Source organism: Brassica rapa, chromosome A01 (assembly GCF_000309985.2).
Source record: "Brassica rapa cultivar Chiifu-401-42 chromosome A01, CAAS_Brap_v3.01, whole genome shotgun sequence".
Lineage (NCBI taxonomy): Eukaryota > Viridiplantae > Streptophyta > Magnoliopsida > Brassicales > Brassicaceae > Brassica > Brassica rapa.
Genome location: NC_024795.2, coordinates 946,567 through 972,011, shown reverse-complemented (window position 1 = coordinate 972,011; position 25,445 = coordinate 946,567). Strand labels below are relative to the sequence as shown.

Sequence of the window (25,445 nt, the reverse complement as noted above, 5' to 3'; positions counted from 1 at the left end):
ACCAACTTTCATTAATAAAACTTAGACTCCATCAATGGAGGAATTGTTCAACAGAAACAATAACACAGCCACATTAGCTAAATAAACCGCTGCAAAAGCAAAACGGATAACACAAACATAGATAAAAGCAAACATAACACACAAGCAACTTAAAAGTGAAACACCATGAATGCTACTGAGTGAGATGAAGCCACGGGAATTGGAGAACACGTTCAGTGAACTGTTACCCGAACATGCTGCAGCAACAAATGCATAGAGAGCAGCAAGAAACTTGGCTACAGAGGTGATCAAGCACCATCTTGATGAGCCTTGAAATTGTGAGGAACTCCACAACCATAATGAGGTGTAGAGTTGCAAGAACCACCACGGCCAGACAAACAAGTCTGAAACTACGAAGCCAAGGTTGGCTTTTTTAAATCCATCGCTTATCTTTTTGAGTTGTAGACCTGAAACATCAGAGAAGACTACCAACACACAAATATATTGTAATGAGCCCAAAAAGATATTTCGAACAACAACCTCATGCCGAGGTAAGTGAACCTCATACTGAGGTAAGTGAACCTCATACTGAGGTAAAGGAAGGCAAAACAAATGCCTAACAGCTTCGTACTGAGTTAAACAATGACTACCAAGAAGCATAAGGTCCTCATACTGAGGTAATGTTCGTGAATGGTTTCTTATACGGAGGACAAGGAATCCAAATCTAAGGTATGTTCCATCCCAAATAGAAACATCTAGACGGATCACAAGGGTCATACCTTTCCAAGTTCTGCCTAAGAACAGGAAGAAAAAACGAATTTTTCCCCATATGAAATTATAGATCTGAAACCTGTAACCATCGGTAGGGAGAAGCAGAGGCTTGACAAGGTTCACTCCAAGAGAAACAATCAGCAAACAGACTGAGTCGGATGTTGTTGTACAATGAAGAGGGGACCTCGCAGCTGCTAAGGTGAAACAATGGCAGGGGAAAGAGGACAGATCCAGTGTGACGAGAGTGACAGAAGCGTCGGGAGGATCAGGAGGGTCGGGAGCAGAGACCCCAGCGAGTAGATCTAGAGGAAAAACAAACGGCGGTGGCTCAGGAGGTGGGGGAAGGAGCAACAGTGACTCTGAACCCCGAAAGAGCAGCATCAAACCCATGGAAGAAAGGAAGAGGAGGGAGACAGAAGAGATTCTCACCGGTGGGCGAGAGGCCACACCGTCGGCGGCAGATTAAAGTAAAAAACCCTAATCGCCTTGGAGTCGCATGTCTGCGGTTTTGTCCACTCAAATTATAGATATTTTTTACCACTTTATTATGATTATTATTACGTATAATTACCATGTCAGTGACTGCACTTAATTATTATGACTTTCTTGTATAGATTCAGTTACCTTTGAAGCTTTAAATAGAACTGTTTTCGCGCGTACGTACATGTAACATTATTTTTAACAATGCGTAGAGTACCGACTAGTATATGTGATGTCTATAAAAAAATAAATATGCGTGTAATAGCTGGGTTTATGAGTGTATTATGAAGAACACACTTATTTTGTGAATAGGTAAACTATCAGTTTACTACATTGATAAAAATGCGTGTGGGGTAGAATGGTAGGTTAACTTACTAAGATGAAAGATCTAAAATTAAATATCCGACATAAAACAATAGGGTCCATTTTTATTGATGCCCTTTATGACTAGGTTACAAATTTAAATATATATATTAATTACCATTTTTGCATCTGAATAATTTTGAACTTTCTTGTCACTTTTAACTCATTGATTTTGATTGGGGAATAAGCTGTCGGATCCTTTAATTCATCAAGATATATAACATGTGTTGTTTTCCCTACAATTTTTTTTATCGTGTGTTTTGATTTAATTCACTTATATTATATATATATATATACATTTAAATGTTTTGATCATTTACGCTTTGTTTATGATATATTGGTGGTCTGTTTCTAAAACAAAGTAGCTAATGAAGCGTACTGAAACAGTGTATAATAAAGAATATAACAAAGTGGCCATGACTTAAGCTAAATATAGTAGGCATTTTTTCTTTTGCGACCATGGTTTCACATATTCCTTGCAAGTAGATCTGTTTGCAGTTTTGGTTTACCAATTAGGTTGCGTAAGGACTACTATTTTACCTTTCTAATTTATACGTAGAGGCATTTACTCAATGAAAAAAGGAAGGTGGGAGAAAAAAAACATAAATTCATGTAACGACGATAACTAAAGAGAATATATCAAGTAGCTGTTTTAAAATGATCTGATTGTGAATGTAAGAAAAACATGACCTGATTTTCTTGATCGAAATATAGATATACACTTCCGAGAACATATTCTATATGCGAGTTAGGTGATAACAAGTTGCATAGACTCTGAGCATGGTTTTGGGAAATTAGCTAGTAGTAATATTTAATCACCCACCATCTTTAGTTCTCGGGTTTTGTTAGTATCTCTCGGAATCTACAATTCAGTAAAGCTTGTAAAATAGTGATTGGATTGTATCCTTACACGACTATACGAATTTATAAGATGATTTATATAACCGTTCGATCATAATTACAATCACCGCGCAGTTAGTCTTGATCTACTGAACTTCAATGTCTCAAGTCCTTGGACGTAAACTTCGTCCTGAATCATAAGGTTTTTCTTTTTGCTTTATAACGTTACATTGTTTATATAAATTTATGTTTTATACCACCAAATGAGAATGATTGAGCGTAGTAAAGTATACTATAGATTATGTAACAAGTTACGTAAACGCTGAAGAGTCCACGGAGCATAAACGAGGGAGTGTAAGAATAGCAAGAGAAGAAGTGTCCAGTGGTAGACGTGGCCGGATGACTTATACCCACGTGTCTTCTTTCGACTCATGAGTCATGAGATGCCACATATTGTTATCGGTCCCACAATAGTCGGACAATCTTAATGGAGTTGGCGAAAGCTCGTTACGCCCCTGGCTGCCTGTTAACGTCGCTCGTTATTGTTCATGCTTTCTGATATGATCTTTTCAAATACAACAAAGTCAAAATAAATAGAAATCGGTGTATGTGGTTCAGAATTATGTGTATCATTCAAATTTTATTTGGTTGTTTATTGGAATTTGGATGAAGCGTCGGCCAATAGGTGGTTAATTGTCAACTATCACACCGATGCCAGCCAGAAATGAAGCGTTTAGCTAATACTAGTATACTACAATTGTTTTCATGTTCTTTTGGGTCAAACGACCGCTCTAAATTTTGTAATAATAAATAAGCGATTTGACTATGGCCTAATAATGGATCGTTACAGGCTGAAACTAATCATCTAAACTCTCTCAGTTAATATAAACTATGGACACTATGCTCAATATGCGTTTGATATTCTAATATGTATAGTATCATTTCTTGCTTGTTAGGAAATGGCTTTATTACAGTATATCAATGAAGAAATCTAAAATAAAAAATAAATTTTCAAACATTATTACATACAAGTCAGATGAAAAAGATGATGCTGGACTGTCGAAGCAATGCTTGTTAGTCGTAATACATTCATAACTTGTGTTTTAATACTTTGTACACAATAATGTCTTTGTTCTATATTATAGATACTTATGTCGTAATTACGTGTGTTTGTTTCTATTAATAACTTTTCTGTGCTGTAAATAATCTAAAATATACATGCACTTGTGAAATTTAATAATGATTTATTACTTGAAAGGTTTGTTAAGTAGAGGAAAAAGAGAACTGTCACATGCTCCATGCTTTTGTATGAAGCTTCATGGATGCTCTCCTCTTGCGGTCTCACCCCACAAAATGAGAAGATCGAATCAATTATCACCTCTTTGACCAGCAAAAGAATGCTTACTTGGACTTCCAAAACTTTTTTCTTACAATACTATTTTACATCAGTATATCAAACTACCAAATTACACATATCTCAATAAAGAAACATATTCTATTTGATTAGATATAAGCCTTCTAGGTGTCACCAGTTAGGTTTGAATTGAGATGACTCGTTTTTGTTTCCCACCATAACAGTTCAAACATTTTCAGTCGATTATTCCATTTGCAAAGTTATGTGAATTTTTAAGCTGCGTGAAGATATTGTTTAGGCTTCCATTTACTCTGTTTTTAGAAATGATTGTTTTTTTCTCTCTTTTGGTGTGGGTCGAAGAGGTGAAAGCTCCCGTTTAACATGTGCACCAGTACTCTATTGGATTACTAATGATTTGTACTCACATCAGAATAACTAATCATAAGGAATTAGTTAAAAACAATCAGCACTGATCATGGCGGTCCCTGCTTGTTTTTATTTATATGTCGTCTTGTATAATTTACGATACTATTTAAACAAAAATTATTGGAGTTTCTTATTATCTGACATACTTGAAATATCCAAATGATCAATTTTAATTATTTTCTAAAGCTAAAAGATATGTTTCATACGATATGGAATATATTGATTTTTTGGGTCTTGTTTTGTGTGTTTAGATACATTGAAAAAAGCTCACACTCTTCATTACGATGAAACTTCCCACCTTATAACTTACATAGAAATTTAGAATCAAAGTTTCATCATCATGCAAGGTTGTCTTGGGTCCCTTTATCTTTTAGTTAGTTATGGACGCTTTATATTAAATGGGTCATAGAAGTATCGACTATTATTGTTTTGGTCTTGATTTTTCCCAACATTCTATATATGCATATCAATAATTTTGATATGTAAAATTTAGAGTAATATAAAAAAAAATTGTTCATTTTTAGTCTTTTTAATTACTACTTTCTTATAAAAAAGCCATTTTAAAACACACTCTAAATGGGTTCCTCTCCTTTGATTGATCACTTACAAAATATTTGAAATATTACATAAACAGGTTTATAACTTAGCTTTTTGCAGTAAAACTTACTTCTAAAATGATTGATTTAATATGATGTTAATTTTTTAAGAAAATTGTTTATGTATTGATTTGGGTATCTTATAAAATCTATAGGAACGTACGGATCACGTGAATCTGTATGTGCATGCACTTGAACAAGCAGGTGGGTTTAATTAACAAAATTAAACATTTTAATATCCAAAAATCGGTTCTCATCTATAAGCAAATAAAATGAAATTGTACAATTTATATTCTGATTAATTGGATTCATCTGTATGTATGCTAATATAAATGCATATTTTAAAATTCAGATCCACATATTTGCAAACCCGATGCATATGTGTCAGACACTTAAGATTTAGGATATAGTTCAGGTCTATATGCCTCCCTCCCGTCTATTGTATTAGAAAGAGAAATATACATTTTCTCAACATCATGATCAGGGTAATCTAATGGTATGATGGTATCATAGTTTAATCATATTAAATTGATGTTGTTAATTGAAAATGATTATTGAGTCTCACTTTAAAATCTGAATATGATTTTCTTTTTGGAACTAATAACTATATGTACCAAATTTTACCAAAAAAGGACAAAACTATATGTAAACAATTTGATTACAAAGATTTTGACCTACTAATGGCTCACAGTTGAGCTTGGGTGTTTGACAAAACTTGTTTGTTAAGAATCTAATTACTTTTTTTAATAAAAACAATCTGATTACTTCACTATTAGTTGGACCGTATTACGCAAATTATAAGCTTTTATTTTGTCATTAAAAAGTTACTTTCCTGGCTTTTAATTGTTATGTTTTATGTCACTATTAGTTTTCTTTGATAAGTTTGGTGCAGATATAGTTTAGAAAGTTTCGGTAGACACATGTGCAATGCTGCAATAAGCTTTACCAACTATGTACTAGTATATAACAAGAAACAAGGTCAAAACTGTTACAGTTAAAATGCTACAACAGTTTTCTATAAATACAGTGTTCTAATGGGGCATCCGATATGACATTTGCTAATTGAATTAAACAAATACAGAATGTAGGGTTTTAACTAGACCTATGTTTTTTTCTGAATAAATAGTAATAAAAGTTCAGCTAATCGGATTATATTATATAGGTGAGCGCGATCAAATATTTTAGTACAACTATAAAATTGGTGCGAGTTTAGGATATCTAAGAATACGAATCCTATAATGTATGCACTGAGAAACAATTCGAATATATTCTTTTCCTACAAAGATACAATTTTATCACGTTTCTCTGAACTATAAAAAGAGAAATAACTATAAACTGGTGAAACAAAATCTGACTAACTAGAAAATAGAGAAGGGAGAAGACGAAAGTTAAAGAAAGTGGAAGCAAAGGAAAGAAACGAAGACAAGAACGCCATTGTCGCCGATAACTTGTACCGATCACAATGCTTCTCTCCAGCACCAATCAAAATTAGGGTCACGCTCGCCGTTGAGCATGCACCTCCCAGCGATAAAAACGACAAAACCTGAATAAACACAAAGATTATAAGGAGATTATAATTACAAATCTCATTAATATGTATGCTTTTATTTTTTACTACATTGCATTACTTAATTTAGACTATACTACTGTTTTTGCATGTGTGTTTGTGTTAATTGGTTATACTTATTATAAATGTAAAGAAAAACGACATTGAATTAAGTTCCTTTGAAGGGTCATCAAAATTTAGAGAGTCGACCACCATCCAACAACGACAACATAGATGTACAAATTGATGTAATCTAGTGATTAAAGCAAAGCAAGCGATCGACATTCCATTGATAATTGCGATGTACTAGATGTTCACATGATGCTGTGATTAGTTGGATCAACTTTATCTAGCTTTGGTATAAGTTCGTTTAACATGAACCAGTTTAATAATATAAATATGATAATTTCAACAACGTATACTATTAATGCTTTTATTAGTTTGAGATTGCACCACAAAGTCGATTACCAAAAAAAAAAAATAGTCTAAGACCATCTTTCAACCCACGGCTATGTCTCTCTATATTTTCTCCAAAAATAGATAAATTTTATTATAGAAGTTGCCTCTAAGTTGGTGTATAGATAAAGCTTTATCCTTTCAGTGGCTAATGCGGTTTGGACATCCATCTTTTTCTCATATGGTCCACTACAGACATTTATAGTGGGATAAGTTATTGCAGAAAAGCTAATGAAAAGTTGTGAAATGTGTTGCAATACCAAAGGTTCTTAGATTGTATTTTGATAGCAACCAATCAAGATATAATCGTATATCCACTATGTATATTACTAGCCAGTATCCACAATTGATTTATTTGGACCTTTTCAAAATATTTGGTTCATTTAAAACATACGTTTCTAATCAAATGAACTAATTATGTTAATCTCCTTTTGTTTGCGTCTTACATTTGTAGATGAATGTAGCTTAGATTCTACCTACACATAGGGAAGTATAGAGAACTTACCAAGTCTCCAGAGACGATGACAGATAAAACTGTTGCTTGCAAAGGAAGTTTTTGAACGATGATGGAGTAAGCTTCAAGTAGGGCTAACGTAACGCTCCATGGTGTTACTAAACCCATCACTGTAACTAAATAACTGCTCCACAAGAGTCATAAGTCTCTTCAAAACATGTTTTTATACTTCAAAATGTAAATATTTTCTAAGTTATTTTTTACCAGAAGGCAGTGTAAGCGTAGAAGTCGTCGTCATCGTTGAAGCACATGAAAAGAAGCGAAGCAGATGAGAACAGAACCTGTCCAAGACGTAGAACAACGCTTGGGATGGTTCCAACCGACGCCGTTCTGACCACTTCCATGAACTGAGAGTTTGTTATCTCTTCTATTCCTTGTCATTCTTACATGCTTCTATCAGAGTTGAACTTTGGTGGAAGACAAAAGTAAGAAACAGAGGAAAGGGTCATCTGTTTTTTCAGACAGAGGTGGACAGACAGAAGTAGATGTGACAACAATGGGGGTCAAAGGCTCATAAAATGCATAATGATTTTGCTTAATTATGGATTTTGTTCTTATTTCTTAACCAAAAATCATCTTTGCTGTTACAAGCAATTATCAAGATCTAGAAATATGATTATCTTAATCACTAATAATTAGTCTTTTAGTCACAATAATTAGCTTGTGATTAAAACCAAAAGTGAAAACAGCTATACCACAAGATGATGGCTTTCCACATGTACTAATGATCTGGAATCAACACATAACATTTACAGGCACAGAGAGAACAAATAGATTGATTAACAATAATAGTAAGCCAAAAAAAAAAAGGATTTAAACGATTAAACGAACTCATATTACAATACATAACTGGAACATATAGTCTTAAGGGATTCATGAGGAGGTAACAAAACGTTTTTCTCTGTTTCTTCTGTTAAACATTCAGTAGTATTATAAGTTTTTTTTCTAATTCAAGAAGAGTTACACATCTGCTTTGTCTGAAGACTCAGGAGCCTGTTTCTTCGATGGACTTGATTCTGCATTCAACAAAACTCGCTTCACTCCTCTTCCAACAACACCCAAATGAGTAACACCTGATGCTCCTCCTCCTGAACCTGTTTGAGCGGTTGAGACTGTAGGAGACTCTAAGTCCTTCCCAATGTTCGCAGTTCCCATCTGAGAAGAGCTCATTTCACCGGCAGCAGTAGCAACAGCCTTGGCGGATGCCATGCCCATTAGCTCAGCAAGAAGTTGCTTTGGGTTATCTGCTTGTTGTCTCAAATCCTCAAGCTGCAAAAAACAAAAGTTGACATTAGTATGAGTTTTTTAATGTCAAACGATGGTTAAGCTCCACTTGCCTTCTTTTCTAGATCCTCTGCGAGACCAGATAAGGTTCTGATCTCAGCTTCGTTCTCAGAGACAGTTGAGGAAGTTGCTGATCCAGATGGACACTTGACCTCATTACTGAGCCTCTCCATCCGAGCTTTGCAGATTAACACAGCCTTCTGACAATAAGGTATTGCTTCTTTAGTCTGACATCCAGTCTCTAGACATATGCATATGCGGAAGTTTCTGAAACGTTCAAGTTAAGTTCATACAACACAATGCACTCAGAAGAGAATAAAAACAATATAGTGAAGGATACAGTTCGGCTATGTGTCGACTGTCTGGTTCAACCAATCGCTCTAAGATGGACAAAGCTTTCTTGTAGTCACTCAAAGAAGACTCAATGTCCTCTGCATTTGTTAAATAACCTATCATTAATGAGAAAATGGGACACATTACGAGGTGAGATGAGAAGGAAACTGAACCTCTCTCAAGGGAAATTTCAGCAAGGGCACAGAGAATATCGACTTTCTCCATTGTATCAGTTGAGTGTTTGTCAGTAATAGCCCTTGCGATGTCGAGCATTTTCCATGCCATATCCAAATCAGACTCATCTTCATCAGCATCAGCGTCAGATATGTCATCGTCTTGACAATCTTCACCATCCTCTTTACCATCAGAACCTAATACAGACACAATCCTTAATACATTACACACCAATTTGAAATCAGTAAGACAGACACTATAATCTAGAAGTCTGTTACAACATATAACAAAACAACTCATTTGAATCTCAATCCATAAGCTTAAAGGTGAATGGAGGTGCAAGCACAAGTCTATATAATTTGAGTACCTCCTTGGCCACCACTTGAGCTCCCTTGCTTCTCCGGGTCACTAGACAAAACAGAAGCAGCGACAGACTCACCATTTGGAGTAGACTCTTGCTGAGCTTCAGCTTCTTTCTTAGGCATGTTGATACCAAGAGGATCAGCTTCAGCCTGAGCCTTCTCCAGAAGAGCAGATCCATATTTGTAATAAGCCTTAACGCACTCAGACGCAAGCTCACCAAAATGTTCAACCCTGAACACATAACCAAAGTAACACAGATCTATTACTCAAATTCTCAAATCAAAAACACCCAAAAATAAAAATAAAAATAAAAATCGAAACTTTAAATGAAGAATAACCTGATCTCGAGGGCACGGCTGAAACAATCGACAGCTTCCGCAAAGTCACTCTCTTTCAAAAAGACGGAGCCTTTCTCGGTCAGCTCATCTGCGAACTCAAGCGTCGTCTCACTCTCTGCCGCGTTGTTGTTGTTGCAGGTGGATTCAGTGGCTTCGATCGAGGTTTGATTAGGATCTAGAGTTTGCTCGAGTTCCGATGCCGAAGCTGGTGCTTTTTCTTCAGCCATGGCTCAAGCTTGAGAATTGGGTTTCTGGGTAAGTTCGAAATCAACGAGAACGTTGGAGAAAGAGGAAGTGTACCCTAAAACCCTTTCTTCTAGAAATGTTGATCGAGGAAGAAGAACATTACTATTTTTGACATCGTGATGTTTTATGCATTTTAATGAGAAATGCGTGTCGTTTCGACTATTTTTGACATCATGATGGTTTATGCGTTTTAACGGGAACAGCGAGTCGTTTGGCATATTTTTAATATGTGTGGTTGCTAATAGCTTTTCGACACAGAGACGAAGAAGCCATCATCGGCTTGTAAAGTCGAAACCTTTTTTGTGTGTGTTCGTCATCTCTGTCTCACTCGATGGCAGCATCTCGCTTAGTGTTTTCGTTAAGCCGCCTTCCATCATCTACTCACGGAATCAACCGAAAGTTTCAACCTTTTCTCCTAACTCAAACAGTAGCTCCTTCTCGAGTTCGTGCTCTTCGTTGCCAAGCAACGCCAGATTCTTCCGAGCCCCAGGTGAAAAAGTTTCGATTTTGTTAAATGGGTCGATGGTGAATTTAGCTAAAAGGAATAGTTTTTTTTTTCGTGGTTCAGGAGAAATTGGTGGTGGATAATGGCTCAACTAATGAAACTTCACCTGCTTCGAAAGAAGCTTCTTCTGGGTTTCCTGAGTCTCCGAACAGGGATGTTAATAGAAGAGTCGCTGTTGCTTCTGTTGTTGCAGCTTTGGCCTTGTTTCTGTCGACAAGGCTTGATTTTGGGATCTCTTTGAAGGATTTAACCGCTTCAGCCTTGCCTTACGAGGAGGTTGGACTCTTTGTCTTGTTGGTTTTGGTCTTGTTAAACTTTATTCGAATGATTAATGAATGAATTCTTCAAATGGATTGGTTAGGCTTTGTCGAATGGGAAGCCGACAGTGGTTGAGTTCTATGCAGATTGGTGTGAAGTTTGTCGTGAACTTGCCCCTGATGTTTACAAAATCGAGCAACAATACAAGTAAATGCTCTTTTATGTGTGTCTTTATGATTAAGAAACTTCTCTAGGAATGGATTTGGATATTTAGTAGCTAATGAACAACAAGGTAGAGCTTGTATTCAAGATTCTGGTTGTAGAACAGGCCCACTCTTGGTTTAGTGGATATGAGAACTTGTTTAGGAATGGATTTGAACTTTTAGATGTTAAGGAACAAGCTAAAGCTTTGAAGATTCTAGTCACAGAAGCGAACCATTATAAGCTCATGTTAGTTTAATCATTTATAGGGTTAGGGAGCTCTTAGATGCTCATTTAGCATTTTACAGGGCTAAATTTTAATTTTGTGTGTGTTATTGTCTTAGTTTTATTGCGGTGTTGTGATCTGCAGGGACAAGGTTAACTTTGTGATGCTAAATGTGGACAACACGAAATGGGAGCAAGAGCTGGACGAGTTCGGTGTTGAAGGCATTCCTCATTTCGCATTCCTCGATAGACAAGGCAACGAGGAAGGCAATGTGGTGGGAAGGCTCCCGAGACAGTATCTAGTGGAGAATGTCAACGCACTTGCAGCCGGGAAGCAATCAATTCCTCATGCTCGAGCAGTGGGACAGTACAGTAGCGCCGAGGCCCGTAAGGTGCATCAGGTCACTGATCCCTTAAGCCATGGATAGAAAGAGAGAGAGACATCATAATCATTATAGTGCACAAAAGAAGTAGCAATGGTTCATATTTTGATCAATTGTAACTAAATGTTTGATATGTTTGGTTTGGTTATAATACTGCACAATCTATCACTAATTTTAAGATTATTATTTTTAAATTAAATCTACTTCACAATCCAAATATTTTAATAGACCATCTAATATTCCATAATTTATTTCAAATCATTTTGAACTTTAAATTCGCCATCGACCCATATAACAAAATCGAAACTATTTCACCTGGTGAGGAGCTCCAACTGTTTGGTTTAGGAGAAAAGGTTGATGATTCCATGAGTAGATGACGGAAGAAGGCACTAAGAGCAACAGCATCGCTGTATATAGCGAGATTTCTTAAGAATTAAAAGGGTGAATTTAAATCAAAAATGGTTATAAACGCAGATTTTGTTTGTTAATTAAGAAACGTTTTTATTCACTTTCTGGAGGCACGTGTCACGTCGGCGAGACCGAAAGAAAGACGCGTGAGAGGGAGCAAAACAAATCAACTCCATTCTCTCTTCTTTCTTCTCTTTTCTCCCTTGGCTCTCTCCTGTGTTCCCGTTATCTCTCTGTCGAGGCAATCTCTGATCAGAGACCGAATCGAGCCGCTCACATACCGAATCGAGACCGCTCACATATCGAAGCCACCGCTCACATATCGAATCGAGACCGCTCACATATCGAATCGAGACCAAAGCCGTGAACCTCTGTCAACATCGATCTCTCCCCCGATTTGAACGAACAGCTGATTCGACCCATCTCTCTGCCTATTCGATTGTCAACGAGGTATCTCTCATTCCTCTGTCTGCGTTTGTCGATTTGATTGTATGTAACCCTAATTTTTTTTTAGGGTTAAAATTAGGGTTTCTGTCGATTGAATGGTAGGGTTTTTGCTAGAGCTTGGTGATTGGTATTGACAATTAGGGTCGTATATATGTGATTGTAGGTTCGTGATTGGTTGGTATTAAAATTGGTGATTGGTATTAAAATTGGTGTTTGATCTCTTGGTTTATTTTCGTAACTGTGTTGACTTGTTCTTTATCGTCATATAGCATGATTTACAGACACTGTAATGTCGCTTAAATACAAATAAATTGAAACTATGTCTGCTGTATGTATGTGTTTGATGGCAACTTTGATCACGATTTTTTAAAAAACCCATTGGTGAAAATGTGTTTCAGCATTCCAAATATTTTTAAAACCCTTGTTATTTATTTGATTTCAATGGTCTTCACCATTCTTTCTTTGATGTGGTTTTGAATTTTGCATTGAGTGTTTGGATTTATTTTTTGAAAATAATAGAATGACAGAACTTCGGGTATTGCTTGAGAATTCATTGAGTGATGTGTGGTTTCCTTGTACTTGTGTCTTTGAGCATTAATTATGTAACCTGGTAGCTGAAATGGAATTGATTTGCGTGATATGAGTTTAGTTTGTTCTCAACTGAAATGCAAAAGTTAGAAGAATAGTTCTCATGTTTAACACTTAGTTTAGTTTGATGTGAACTATATATGAATAAAGTGAAGTTTGATTTTAATGAAAACATCAAGATATTTAATTTTCCTCTAGGCTTTGATGGTAGTGTAATAAGTTGTGATTAGATGGATACTCGTTTATGGTTAGGTCTTTAATATAGTAACTTATTGCTAGTAACATTTTCCCACTTATAAAACCCCATTTCTTGGCTTCTGTCACTCTTCATTCATACAACAACCTTCTGATTTTCAATCTTTTTAATTCGCCCCTCTCTGTTATCTTTCAAATGGATCCAAGGGCACCATATAGCCAGTCCTCTAGCTATGTGGGCCTTTTGAACTCTCAAAATGACAGTGTTCCCCATTCAAACTTTCCCTTTGAGAGTTTCCCATCTAGTATCAACATAGGAGATTCCGAAATCCCTCCCTTCGCTAGCCAACATTATGATGAGGCTCCATCTGAATCTCAAGAGCCACCAGTGGGACGTAGGGAGAGAAAAAAATGGACCCCAGCCGATGATGAGGTCCTCATCAGTGGATGGCTTAACACTTCTAAAGATATCATAGTTGGAAATGGTCAAAAGTTAGGGACTTTCTGGTTACGTGTTGCAGAATACTTTGCTGAAAGTCCTCACGCTAAAGCTACTGGTGACAAGAGAGGTCATCTCAACTTGAAGCAGAGGTGGCACAAGATCAATGAACACAAGCAACCCGTGATTAGATGGATCTCATTCGGCGTGATCAAGCTGAGCTAGGCCACTCAGAGTTCCCCGAACCACATCAGTATCCTCCTCAACCCGAAGTCGAGTTTGGTTTCCCACAAATCTGCTACTGTGGAGCTCAACCTATTCTTGCTACAAACCGCTCTGATCCAGGCAGAAGATATTACACATGTGAGAACATTGATGATGGCGAGTGTCATGTTTGGAAGCCATGGGACCTCGCGGTTATGGAGGAGATGAGAGCAAGGGATAGACACACTCTTGAGCTCGCTGAAAAGGTTGACTCTCTAACCATGATGAGTGACTATGAAACAGAGCAGAAGGTGGCTAAGTTAGAGTTGATTGTTTCTGAGCTAGGTAACAAGAATTCTAGGTTGAACAAGAGATTTGACATGGTTGTTGGTTTAGTGTTCGTTCTTCTTGTGGCAATAGGTTTGGTTGTAATGTTTAAGTAACAGTTTAGGTGGTGAGGTCGGTTTTTTAGGAGAGAAATGATGTATTATTGTATGTTGTATTGGATGTTCTATGGGATGTTGTAAGAGATGTTGTATTATTGTAACAAGCTCGGATGTTATATTATTGTATTATTGTATCAAGCTGTTTTTGTACAAGTATTATAAGCTGTGATGTCGGCAAGTATTAATTTTGTACACAAGTAACCCGTGACCCCTATATCCCAACAGAACAACAAACTCGTGTCACAAGCAATCCGTGACCCCTATAGGCTAGTAAAATATCTACTCACTATCACACTATAAGTAGAAGAGAACTTCATCACATTTACTACACAACTTCATCCGTCTTCTATCTCTCTTAAAAATCAGATTAAAAACTAAGTTTTTTTTTTCATTTCAAATGGCTGGTTCATCACATTATCATTACCATAAAAATGATGAAGATGATGCTGAATTTGAATCTCTATTTGAAGAATTATTAGAAATCCCCGAAATGTTGTCCGAACCCAAAAACAGAAAAAAACGTATTTTTATTGAAAGACACCGGGAAGAAGGCGACATCCAGCTATGGAATGATTATTTTTCTGAAACTCCTACATATCCTTCCAATATATTCCGCCGACGGTTTCGAATGAGCAAGTCATTGTTCATGCGGATTGTGCATCGCCTCTCTACGGAAGTGGAGTATTTTGCTGCAACGGAAGATGCAGTCGGAAGGCGTAGTCTATCACCGCTCCAGAAATGCACAGCAGCAATACGTCAATTAGCATATGGGGGTGGGGCTGATACGGTGGACGAATATGTCCGACTTGGTGAATCAACAGCTCGGAATTGCTTGCACAATTTTACTGCCGCAATCATCGACTTGTTTAGCGATGAGTACCTAAGACGTCCAACACCCGACGATCTTGAAAGGCTACTACACAAGGGAGAAGAACGTGGATTTCCCGGGATGATTGGAAGTATCGACTGTATGCACTGGGAGTGGAAGAATTGCCCCACCTCTTGGAAAGGTATGTATTCCCGAGGAACTGATAAACCAACTATTGTCTTGGAGGCCGTCGCTTCTTATGACCTCTGGATATGGCACGCCTTTTTTGGAGCTCCAGGTACTATGAACGATCTTAATATTCTTGATCGATCACCTGTTTTTGATGACATTATTAACGGAATTGCTCCCGAAGTCAATTACAATGTCAACGGCAGGGAGTACGATTTGGCCTATTATCTTACAGATGGTATTTACCCGGAATGGGCGACATTTATTAAATCTATTAGTCTCCCACAGGGTGAAAAAGATTCATTATTTGCAAAAAGACAGGAATCTGCCCGAAAAGATGTTGAGCGTGCCTTCGGAGTCCTGCAAGCTAGATTCGCCGTTATCAAAAATCCATCAAAGTTATGGAGTAAATCGAAGATAGCAAAAATTATGAGAGCTTGTATAATACTCCATAATATGATTGTCGAAGATGAAGAACGTACGGATACTCGAGATGACACATTTCACGATCAGGATATTTCTTTTTGCGTCAAGATGCCTACTGAGCTTTTCGATGCACTTGATCGCCGAGCTAGAGTTCGGGATAGACCAGTCCATAGACAACTAAAACATGATTTGATCGAACATCTATGGGATAAATTTGGAGATGAATAATAACTTTTTTTATTTAACTTTTTATGAGTTGAATAGAAATATTGTAATTTGCATGTTTTTTCAACTTTGTAATCTTTTTTTTTAACTTTGTACTCTCTTATATGTTTTCAATTATCTATGTTATATGTTTTATTTGCTACACAAATAATTAAAAAAATAAAAATTAAAACTAAGAACCAAAAAAGGTTTCTACCAATAATCTTCATTTCTAATCAAGTTTCTTAACAAAGTTTCTTAACCTACTTTTTACCTTAAGAAACAAAAAAAGTTTCTAGCATTGCTGATGCTCAGCAACAGCATCGCTGTATATAGCGAGATTTCTTAAGAATTAAAAGGGTGAATTTAAATCAAAAATGGTTATAAACGCAGATTTTGTTTGTTAATTAAGAAACGTTTTTATTCACTTTCTGGAGGCACGTGTCACGTCGGCGAGACCGAAAGAAAGACGCGTGAGAGGGAGCAAAACAAATCAACTCCATTCTCTCTTCTTTCTTCTCTTTTCTCCCTTGGCTCTCTCCTGTGTTCCCGTTATCTCTCTGTCGAGGCAATCTCTGATCAGAGACCGAATCGAGCCGCTCACATACCGAATCGAGACCGCTCACATATCGAAGCCACCGCTCACATATCGAATCGAGACCGCTCACATATCGAATCGAGACCAAAGCCGTGAACCTCTGTCAACATCGATCTCTCCCCGATTTGAACGAACAGCTGATTCGACCCATCTCTCTGCCTATTCGATTGTCAACGAGGTATCTCTCATTCCTCTGTCTGCGTTTGTCGATTTGATTGTATGTAACCCTAATTTTTTTTAGGGTTAAAATTAGGGTTTCTGTCGATTGAATGGTAGGGTTTTTGCTAGAGCTTGGTGATTGGTATTGACAATTAGGGTCGTATATATGTGATTGTAGGTTCGTGATTGGTTGGTATTAAAATTGGTGATTGGTATTAAAATTGGTGTTTGATCTCTTGGTTTATTTTCGTAACTGTGTTGACTTGTTCTTTATCGTCATATAGCATGATTTACAGACACTGTAATGTCGCTTAAATACAAATAAATTGAAACTATGTCTGCTGTATGTATGTGTTTGATGGCAACTTTGATCACGATTTTTTAAAAAACCCATTGGTGAAAATGTGTTTCAGCATTCCAAATATTTTTAAAACCCTTGTTATTTATTTGATTTCAATGGTCTTCACCATTCTTTCTTTGATGTGGTTTTGAATTTTGCATTGAGTGTTTGGATTTATTTTTTGAAAATAATAGAATGACAGAACTTCGGGTATTGCTTGAGAATTCATTGAGTGATGTGTGGTTTCCTTGTACTTGTGTCTTTGAGCATTAATTATGTAACCTGGTAGCTGAAATGGAATTGATTTGCGTGATATGAGTTTAGTTTGTTCTCAACTGAAATGCAAAAGTTAGAAGAATAGTTCTCATGTTTAACACTTAGTTTAGTTTGATGTGAACTATATATGAATAAAGTGAAGTTTGATTTTAATGAAAACATCAAGATATTTAATTTTCCTCTAGGCTTTGATGGTAGTGTAATAAGTTGTGATTAGATGGATACTCGTTTATGGTTAGGTCTTTAATATAGTAACTTATTGCTAGTAACATTTTCCCACTTATAAAACCCCATTTCTTGGCTTCTGTCACTCTTCATTCATACAACAACCTTCTGATTTTCAATCTTTTTAATTCGCCCCTCTCTGTTATCTTTCAAATGGATCCAAGGGCACCATATAGCCAGTCCTCTAGCTATGTGGGCCTTTTGAACTCTCAAAATGACAGTGTTCCCCATTCAAACTTTCCCTTTGAGAGTTTCCCATCTAGTATCAACATAGGAGATTCCGAAATCCCTCCCTTCGCTAGCCAACATTATGATGAGGCTCCATCTGAATCTCAAGAGCCACCAGTGGGACGTAGGGAGAGAAAAAAATGGACCCCAGCCGATGATGAGGTCCTCATCAGTGGATGGCTTAACACTTCTAAAGATATCATAGTTGGAAATGGTCAAAAGTTAGGGACTTTCTGGTTACGTGTTGCAGAATACTTTGCTGAAAGTCCTCACGCTAAAGCTACTGGTGACAAGAGAGGTCATCTCAACTTGAAGCAGAGGTGGCACAAGATCAATGAACACAAGCAACCCGTGATTAGATGGATCTCATTCGGCGTGATCAAGCTGAGCTAGGCCACTCAGAGTTCCCCGAACCACATCAGTATCCTCCTCAACCCGAAGTCGAGTTTGGTTTCCCACAAATCTGCTACTGTGGAGCTCAACCTATTCTTGCTACAAACCGCTCTGATCCAGGCAGAAGATATTACACATGTGAGAACATTGATGATGGCGAGTGTCATGTTTGGAAGCCATGGGACCTCGCGGTTATGGAGGAGATGAGAGCAAGGGATAGACACACTCTTGAGCTCGCTGAAAAGGTTGACTCTCTAACCATGATGAGTGACTATGAAACAGAGCAGAAGGTGGCTAAGTTAGAGTTGATTGTTTCTGAGCTAGGTAACAAGAATTCTAGGTTGAACAAGAGATTTGACATGGTTGTTGGTTTAGTGTTCGTTCTTCTTGTGGCAATAGGTTTGGTTGTAATGTTTAAGTAACAGTTTAGGTGGTGAGGTCGGTTTTTTAGGAGAGAAATGATGTATTATTGTATGTTGTATTGGATGTTCTATGGGATGTTGTAAGAGATGTTGTATTATTGTAACAAGCTCGGATGTTATATTATTGTATTATTGTATCAAGCTGTTTTTGTACAAGTATTATAAGCTGTGATGTCGGCAAGTATTAATTTTGTACACAAGCAACCCGTGACCCCTATATCCCAACAGAACAACAAACTCGTGTCACAAGCAATCCGTGACCCCTATAGGCTAGTAAAATATCTACTCACTATCACACTATAAGTAGAAGAGAACTTCATCACATTTACTACACAACTTCATCCGTCTTCTATCTCTCTTAAAAATCAGATTAAAAACTAAGTTTTTTTTTTCATTTCAAATGGCTGGTTCATCACATTATCATTACCATAAAAATGATGAAGATGATGCTGAATTTGAATCTCTATTTGAAGAATTATTAGAAATCCCCGAAATGTTGTCCGAACCCAAAAACAGAAAAAAACGTATTTTTATTGAAAGACACCGGGAAGAAGGCGACATCCAGCTATGGAATGATTATTTTTCTGAAACTCCTACATATCCTTCCAATATATTCCGCCGACGGTTTCGAATGAGCAAGTCATTGTTCATGCGGATTGTGCATCGCCTCTCTACGGAAGTGGAGTATTTTGCTGCAACGGAAGATGCAGTCGGAAGGCGTAGTCTATCACCGCTCCAGAAATGCACAGCAGCAATACGTCAATTAGCATATGGGGGTGGGGCTGATACGGTGGACGAATATGTCCGACTTGGTGAATCAACAGCTCGGAATTGCTTGCACAATTTTACTGCCGCAATCATCGACTTGTTTAGCGATGAGTACCTAAGACGTCCAACACCCGACGATCTTGAAAGGCTACTACACAAGGGAGAAGAACGTGGATTTCCCGGGATGATTGGAAGTATCGACTGTATGCACTGGGAGTGGAAGAATTGCCCCACCTCTTGGAAAGGTATGTATTCCCGAGGAACTGATAAACCAACTATTGTCTTGGAGGCCGTCGCTTCTTATGACCTCTGGATATGGCACGCCTTTTTTGGAGCTCCAGGTACTATGAACGATCTTAATATTCTTGATCGATCACCTGTTTTTGATGACATTATTAACGGAATTGCTCCCGAAGTCAATTACAATGTCAACGGCAGGGAGTACGATTTGGCCTATTATCTTACAGATGGTATTTACCCGGAATGGGCGACATTTATTAAATCTATTAGTCTCCCACAGGGTGAAAAAGATTCATTATTTGCAAAAAGACAGGAATCTGCCCGAAAAGATGTTGAGCGTGCCTTCGGAGTCCTGCAAGCTAGATTCGCCGTTATCAAAAATCCATCAAAGTTATGGAGTAAATCGAAGATAGCAAAAATTATGAGAGCTTGTATAATACTCCATAATATGATTGTCGAAGATGAAGAACGTACGGATACTCGAGATGACACATTTCACGATCAGGATATTTCTTTTTGCGTCAAGATGCCTACTGAGCTTTTCGATGCACTTGATCGCCGAGCTAGAGTTCGGGATAGACCAGTCCATAGACAACTAAAACATGATTTGATCGAACATCTATGGGATAAATTTGGAGATGAATAATAACTTTTTTTATTTAACTTTTTATGAGTTGAATAGAAATATTGTAATTTGCATGTTTTTTCAACTTTGTAATCTTTTTTTTTAACTTTGTACTCTCTTATATGTTTTCAATTATCTATGTTATATGTTTTATTTGCTACACAAATAATTAAAAAAATAAAAATTAAAACTAAGAACCAAAAAAGGTTTCTACCAATAATCTTCATTTCTAATCAAGTTTCTTAACAAAGTTTCTTAACCTACTTTTTACCTTAAGAAACAAAAAAAGTTTCTAGCATTGCTGATGCTCTAAGCGAGCTGCTGACATCGTCACTAGACAGAGATGACAGAACAAAAGGTTTCAAGTTTATCAGAAAGGGATGATCATCAAAGATGGCTTCTTGTCTTTTTTTATTTTTATTTTTTATTAAAAAAAAAAAAGGAAGTTAGTCTATTAAACTAGGTTGTGTCTGAACTCCGAAAAGGAAACTTCTTTGTCTTTAAACGCAAGGAACCTCCAAGCGACAAGAGCCGCTCAGGTAAGAAGCTACATGTCTTCCTCCCTTACGATATGGAGGTGGAGACACTGAGTAGATTGCCTGGAAAGTCGCTGATGAAGTTCCTATGCGTGTCCAAGACTTGGTCTTCCCTTATCCGAAGCCAAACATTCGTCGCTTCTTACTACGCTGCGAAGAAGCCATCCCGTTTTGTAGTCGCTCTCACCAACGGTGTATCTGGTGATCCCAAGCGTCTGTTCATCTTCACGGGAGAGGAGGAGGCAACTTCGTCTTCTTCTACTTCTTCATTGGTTGCGAATCTAGACATGACAATACCCTCAGTGACCTTGCCTTGCGGCGGCTACAAGTATTATTCCGTCCATGGCTTTATCGCTTGTAACGATGTGACAACGTTCATTGTATGTAATCCTAGCACGGGGCAAGTCATTACCTTTCCCTGCAAGGCAACGGGCACATGCTTGGGATACGATCCTGTTGGTGATCAATTCAAAGCATTGACCCATGTGACATCTATCTTTGATCATATGCATAACCCTAGTTGTTTCATGGTGCACGAGGTTATAACACTTGGAGGAGGAGGAGTAGTATCTCGTAGCCTAGTTACCTCCCCGTATTACCTCCTCCTGTGTTTGTCTGTTTTGATGTAAGAAACGAGAGGATACTAAGTTTTATCACTACGCCTAAGGAGGTCCTGGTTTGGAAGGTTTATACATCATTGATAGAATACAAAGGGAAGCTAGCTGTCCTTGTACCAACAAACTGTTTGAGAACTGGTTCTTCTTTCGACCGTTTTGATCTTTGGATACTGGAGGATGTGACCAAACATGAGTGGTCCAGACAATCATTTCAGCTTCCCTTGTCTCTTCCCTTCGCTTTTCGGAGGAGTCAGCGTATGATTTCCCAAGGAACCAACAAGGCCGGTGAGATCATTTTCTCCCCAACATCTCTGCCAGGCCCTGCCCAGCCCTTCTATGTTTTCTACTTCAACACAGACACGATGAGCACGAGAAGAGTCAGGATCCACGGAGTCGCTGATACTGAAGAGTTCTGGAGCCGTCATGGACTCACAGGCATGTGTTGCGTTTCTTTCTCACCCCAACACAATGATAGTATTGCTTTTTTATAAAAATGCGTTTTTATGATGTGCAAGACTAAACTAAACTCTGGGGATTTTTCTTTTTTATCAATATATTTATCCAGCAAACTTGTTTTTGTTATCTTTAGTGACTCGAATCCGTTGATGGTTTTCTTGTTCCTTCTTTATTTTTGTTTATTCTAGTTTCACAACTCTTTACTTGTATTTGAATATACTTGTGTATTGTGTAATATGTGCACTAGATTTCTTTCAACTTGTCTTGCTACTGTGTTCTCTGTTTGTATAAGGAAAGACACTATGCTTATACGGTTTGAAAATTTCTGATTTCTTTAGTTGTACACAGATGTTTCTGTTTATTTTAATACAAAGGAATATATGTCACCCTGTTCACAAAATGAGCAACTAGACTAATCAATTTTATTATATCTAAAATCAACTAGACTAATCAATTTTATTATATCTAAAATCAAAGATAACTATTAGGACAATGTTTCTATTTTTTTGTTCTAAAAAAACAATTTTCCCTTCTTTCTATCTCAATATTTCAACAAAGAAAAAAAAATCTCAAATCGTTATCTTGTTGTCAATTTTAAGACCGAAACAAATCTTATCTTTATCCTACGATTTTTGTCTTTTTGACAATAAAAGATTCTTTTTCTTTTTCCATAATCATTCTCATATTAGGTAGATTGAAGAAAACCATGTCTTTACACCGACAAGGTTGTTGTTTACCTTCTTACCGACGGTAAAACAAGAAAAGGACTTATACATCCAGACAACAACAAAAAAGAACAAAATCTATCTATATTCCCCCTCTTCTCATGTTTTACATCTACAAAACTCCCGAGCAAACGTTTTCAAGTTTTTGAGCATATAGTATTATGATCGGTCTTCAAAGCTCAAGATCCAACGCTTGTCTTTTCTTATTCGACTCGCTTTTCCAGCTACGTCCATCAGATTTCTCTTCATCCTCTGAGCTATGACCATTATTATTGAACAAACATCCATCAACAAGCGGGCTTTGTGGTGAATCCGATCTCGTCAAACTTATCAAGCTTTGTGTTTCTTTATCTAACAAAACAGCCTGATCCGATGATGACAACGTCTTTGCTGCTGGATGCAGCGGATGCTTACGGATATGCATTCTATATTTCTGCAATTGATTTTAATTTTCACACATGTCAGATCATCTATCTACACATCAAAGTCTGTAATTGTTTAAAAAAAGATGAGAGCTTTTTATACTTGTAAATGGCTCTTGACTTCATCATTGGTTAAACCATCAACCTTCATCATATCTCTAATCTGCTTTGGTGTTGCCACTGGTCTCACATCAACAAACATAAACAAATATAATCTCAGTACAAAATTCAACAACAAAGTTGGCTTCTTTTTTAAGGTTTAAGGACTAACCTTGTGACCCTCCAAGGCTGTGAAGAGCATCCACAAATTTACGGTGAAGATCCTGTGACCATCTCCTTCTCTGCTCTTTCTTCTGACTGTGAAGGCTCTGCATAGGTTTGTTGAACTGATGATTATAATCCATAAGTATCTCTGATGGTGGAGTCCTGAGAGTTAGAGGTGGTGGTGGTGGAGGAAGGTTAAATGGCGTAAATGCCCCTCCCTGATTAGGCTTATGAGTCACAGACCGATCTTCTTTTTCGTTTGTCTGTTCACAAATGATCAAAGGTTAAAGACCACAAAACAGAACATCAAAAGGTTTGGTTTTTTTTTTTTCTTCATCTTACCGATTGCAATTGGGAGTTTGGATTTGAGATCCATAACTGGGCAGAGCTCATCCAGTTCTTCTTATTATCACTTTCCACTTTTGCCCCTTCACCCACATCTAATTTACCATCTGATGCCATCATCACTGATGATGAAGCCTCTTCCTTTAACGTCTCAATAGCTACACATAGAAACCCATTTCTTCAATATCAAAAACACAAATCGATGAAAACAATTTAGAATAATACCTTCGTTCAATAGTAGCATGCATAGAGGTAGCTCCCGTTTAAAAACATCGATTTTTCTCCTCTCTTCCTCTAATTTTCCGACATACCCATCGATTTCAGACAGCTTCGAGTCATAATCTTTGATCCTAGACACTTCGTCTAGAAATTGAGACAAGGGTTTTGCTAGAGAGTACATCGATAGATTCAAATTAAGACCCATCTTATCTGAATCTGTCTGAACCATCGCAAAAAAAAGAACAATAATATATCAAAGAAAGCTACGAGAGACGTTTATTTATAAAGAAGAAGGAAGAAAGGTATTGGGGGAAGAAGATGAAGGACGCGGTGAACCGCAGCCGCTGTAATTAAGTGGAATCTCGAGGGTGTTTGTGTAAATTTGGTTTAATTAGATTGGAACAAAGAATCTTTTTGTAATGCCCGTACACACGCGGCGAATCGTTACACTCACTTATTCTATATTTTTATTCTCTTGCTTATTTTTATTTGATTTGTTTCCTTTTTTTCTTTACTTTGTAAAAATACACAATATCCATTTTTGGGAAACTTGTTATTGTTTTTGGTATTAGTGCTTGCCATTCAATCAAGATTCTCATATTCTTTATCATGTATTTAATGTTTTTAGATTTTCTAGATTAGAAAAAGAAATGTGGTATTTTGAAAGAATGAATAGTTCTATACTATTTTATGCACAAACGATGGTTGAGGTTCTTCCACTGAACATATGTTTTCTAAATTTATATATATATATATATATCAGTTACTGTATATATTTATAAATGTTGAAAATTATAGAAGTTTATGTGTTGACATAAGTTCAGTTTTTGTAACAAAATGGTGGATACTTATTATTTTTAATCAAAATTTGAAGTTAGAAATATGAAATTATAATATATATATATATATATTATTAGTTAAAATGGTAATAAATTATTTGGACATATCTTGAATGTGTGAGATCTTTCTTTTTTGGGTTTTTCTTGTGGAACAAGGAGTTTCAAATATACTAAACTAGGGTTGGCCCGCCCTACGGGCGGGATATTAGTTAATTTGATATTCACTAAATACTCGAGTTGAAATTTGTTTTAAGATTCAAGAATTTGGTTATCTGTTATGTCTTATTTATTAGTATGCGGTGGTATAGTTGTTTTTCGATTATTCTTGCTTTGGTATTGTATCAAATTAACTAATTGTCCAACTCATAATTATAGATGTACAAATGTGGACTTGTGATAAAGTTTGATAACAATACTGTTTTTTTTTTATTTTTATTCATAGCGGAGTGTGCATGTGTCAGAAAGAGACCTATAACAACTTTTATGTTTTTGTGTATGGATTTTAAATATATATTATTTTGTATAATGCATACTTGCTCTACAACATTTGCTTGTAGACTAAAAAAAATATTTTCTATATTAATATTTAGTCTAGAATATAACATGCACATATGTATTGACTATATATAGAAGTTGGGTGTTATTTTAAAATGACATATGTATAGAGATTTTTCAACCATTACTTCACTGACACAAAACATTTATAACTGTAAATACCTTCTTTTAAAAGCAAAACTAATAAAAGCGTGTACAACAAAT

The 25,445-nt window shown here is 36.7% G+C and overlaps 7 protein-coding genes across 7 annotated transcripts; 4 read left to right on the top strand and 3 right to left on the bottom strand.

Moving 5' to 3' along the window:
• Positions 1-6: 6 nt before the first annotated feature.
• On the bottom strand, positions 7-7,847 carry LOC103864917 (CASP-like protein 5C1). Its single transcript, XM_009142719.2, has 3 exons — positions 7,530-7,847; positions 7,317-7,449; positions 7-6,352 (listed from the first exon to the last, which is right to left on the bottom strand). The coding sequence occupies exons 1-3, from the start codon at positions 7,667-7,669 to the stop codon at positions 6,164-6,166; spliced, it is 462 nt and encodes a 153-aa protein (XP_009140967.1). The 5' UTR covers positions 7,670-7,847; the 3' UTR covers positions 7-6,163.
• Positions 7,848-8,087: 240 nt separating this feature from the next.
• LOC103864825 (nuclear autoantigenic sperm protein) lies at positions 8,088-10,154 on the bottom strand. The gene is made up of 6 exons (XM_009142624.3): positions 9,818-10,154; positions 9,484-9,710; positions 9,116-9,313; positions 8,950-9,040; positions 8,663-8,876; positions 8,088-8,594 (listed from the first exon to the last, which is right to left on the bottom strand). Exons 1-6 carry the CDS (start codon positions 10,042-10,044, stop codon positions 8,286-8,288), a joined length of 1,266 nt encoding a protein of 421 aa, XP_009140872.1. The 5' UTR covers positions 10,045-10,154; the 3' UTR covers positions 8,088-8,285.
• Positions 10,155-10,285: 131 nt separating this feature from the next.
• On the top strand, positions 10,286-11,846 carry LOC103864728 (thioredoxin-like protein HCF164, chloroplastic). Its single transcript, XM_009142528.3, has 4 exons — positions 10,286-10,553; positions 10,632-10,844; positions 10,930-11,033; positions 11,398-11,846. Exons 1-4 carry the CDS (start codon positions 10,395-10,397, stop codon positions 11,678-11,680), a joined length of 759 nt encoding a protein of 252 aa, XP_009140776.1. The 5' UTR covers positions 10,286-10,394; the 3' UTR covers positions 11,681-11,846.
• A 2,722-nt stretch (positions 11,847-14,568) lies between these two features.
• LOC117132109 lies at positions 14,569-16,013 on the top strand. The gene is made up of 2 exons (XM_033285676.1): positions 14,569-15,468; positions 15,544-16,013. Exons 1-2 carry the CDS (start codon positions 14,760-14,762, stop codon positions 16,011-16,013), a joined length of 1,179 nt encoding a protein of 392 aa, XP_033141567.1. The 5' UTR covers positions 14,569-14,759.
• A 2,193-nt stretch (positions 16,014-18,206) lies between these two features.
• LOC103864634 lies at positions 18,207-20,284 on the top strand. The gene is made up of 2 exons (XM_033285671.1): positions 18,207-19,739; positions 19,815-20,284. Exons 1-2 carry the CDS (start codon positions 19,031-19,033, stop codon positions 20,282-20,284), a joined length of 1,179 nt encoding a protein of 392 aa, XP_033141562.1. The 5' UTR covers positions 18,207-19,030.
• Positions 20,285-20,834: 550 nt separating this feature from the next.
• Positions 20,835-21,428, top strand: LOC103854629 (F-box protein At1g30790-like). The gene has a single exon (XM_009131583.2). It carries the CDS (start codon positions 20,835-20,837, stop codon positions 21,426-21,428), a length of 594 nt encoding a protein of 197 aa, XP_009129831.2.
• Positions 21,429-22,535: 1,107 nt separating this feature from the next.
• Positions 22,536-24,091, bottom strand: LOC103864545 (transcription factor HHO5). Its single transcript, XM_009142332.3, has 5 exons — positions 23,854-24,091; positions 23,626-23,786; positions 23,291-23,546; positions 23,123-23,199; positions 22,536-23,030 (listed from the first exon to the last, which is right to left on the bottom strand). The coding sequence occupies exons 1-5, from the start codon at positions 24,074-24,076 to the stop codon at positions 22,770-22,772; spliced, it is 978 nt and encodes a 325-aa protein (XP_009140580.2). The 5' UTR covers positions 24,077-24,091; the 3' UTR covers positions 22,536-22,769.
• Between the last annotated feature and the right edge of the window lie 1,354 nt (positions 24,092-25,445).

Coding starts and splice junctions, on each gene's coding strand:
- LOC103864917 (XM_009142719.2), bottom strand. CDS start 7,669: ATGGAAGTGGTCAGAACGGCGTCGGTTGGAACCATCCCAAGCGTTGTT. Junction 7,450..7,529: donor TACGCTTACACTGCCTTCTG/GTAAAAAATAAC, acceptor CTTGTGGAGCAG/TTATTTAGTTACAGTGATGG. Junction 6,353..7,316: donor TCATCGTCTCTGGAGACTTG/GTAAGTTCTCTA, acceptor GTGTTTATTCAG/GTTTTGTCGTTTTTATCGCT.
- LOC103864825 (XM_009142624.3), bottom strand. CDS start 10,044: ATGGCTGAAGAAAAAGCACCAGCTTCGGCATCGGAACTCGAGCAAACT. Junction 8,877..8,949: donor AGTCGACACATAGCCGAACT/GTATCCTTCACT, acceptor TGAACGTTTCAG/AAACTTCCGCATATGCATAT. Junction 8,595..8,662: donor CAGAGGATCTAGAAAAGAAG/GCAAGTGGAGCT, acceptor TGTTTTTTGCAG/CTTGAGGATTTGAGACAACA.
- LOC103864728 (XM_009142528.3), top strand. CDS start 10,395: ATGGCAGCATCTCGCTTAGTGTTTTCGTTAAGCCGCCTTCCATCATCT. Junction 10,845..10,929: donor CAGCCTTGCCTTACGAGGAG/GTTGGACTCTTT, acceptor TGGATTGGTTAG/GCTTTGTCGAATGGGAAGCC. Junction 11,034..11,397: donor AAAATCGAGCAACAATACAA/GTAAATGCTCTT, acceptor TGTGATCTGCAG/GGACAAGGTTAACTTTGTGA.
- LOC117132109 (XM_033285676.1), top strand. CDS start 14,760: ATGGCTGGTTCATCACATTATCATTACCATAAAAATGATGAAGATGAT. Junction 15,469..15,543: donor CGCCTTTTTTGGAGCTCCAG/GTACTATGAACG, acceptor TTGCTCCCGAAG/TCAATTACAATGTCAACGGC.
- LOC103864634 (XM_033285671.1), top strand. CDS start 19,031: ATGGCTGGTTCATCACATTATCATTACCATAAAAATGATGAAGATGAT. Junction 19,740..19,814: donor CGCCTTTTTTGGAGCTCCAG/GTACTATGAACG, acceptor TTGCTCCCGAAG/TCAATTACAATGTCAACGGC.
- LOC103854629 (XM_009131583.2), top strand. CDS start 20,835: ATGGAGGTGGAGACACTGAGTAGATTGCCTGGAAAGTCGCTGATGAAG.
- LOC103864545 (XM_009142332.3), bottom strand. CDS start 24,076: ATGGTTCAGACAGATTCAGATAAGATGGGTCTTAATTTGAATCTATCG. Junction 23,787..23,853: donor CATGCTACTATTGAACGAAG/GTATTATTCTAA, acceptor TTCTATGTGTAG/CTATTGAGACGTTAAAGGAA. Junction 23,031..23,122: donor AAGTCAAGAGCCATTTACAA/GTATAAAAAGCT, acceptor AATCAATTGCAG/AAATATAGAATGCATATCCG.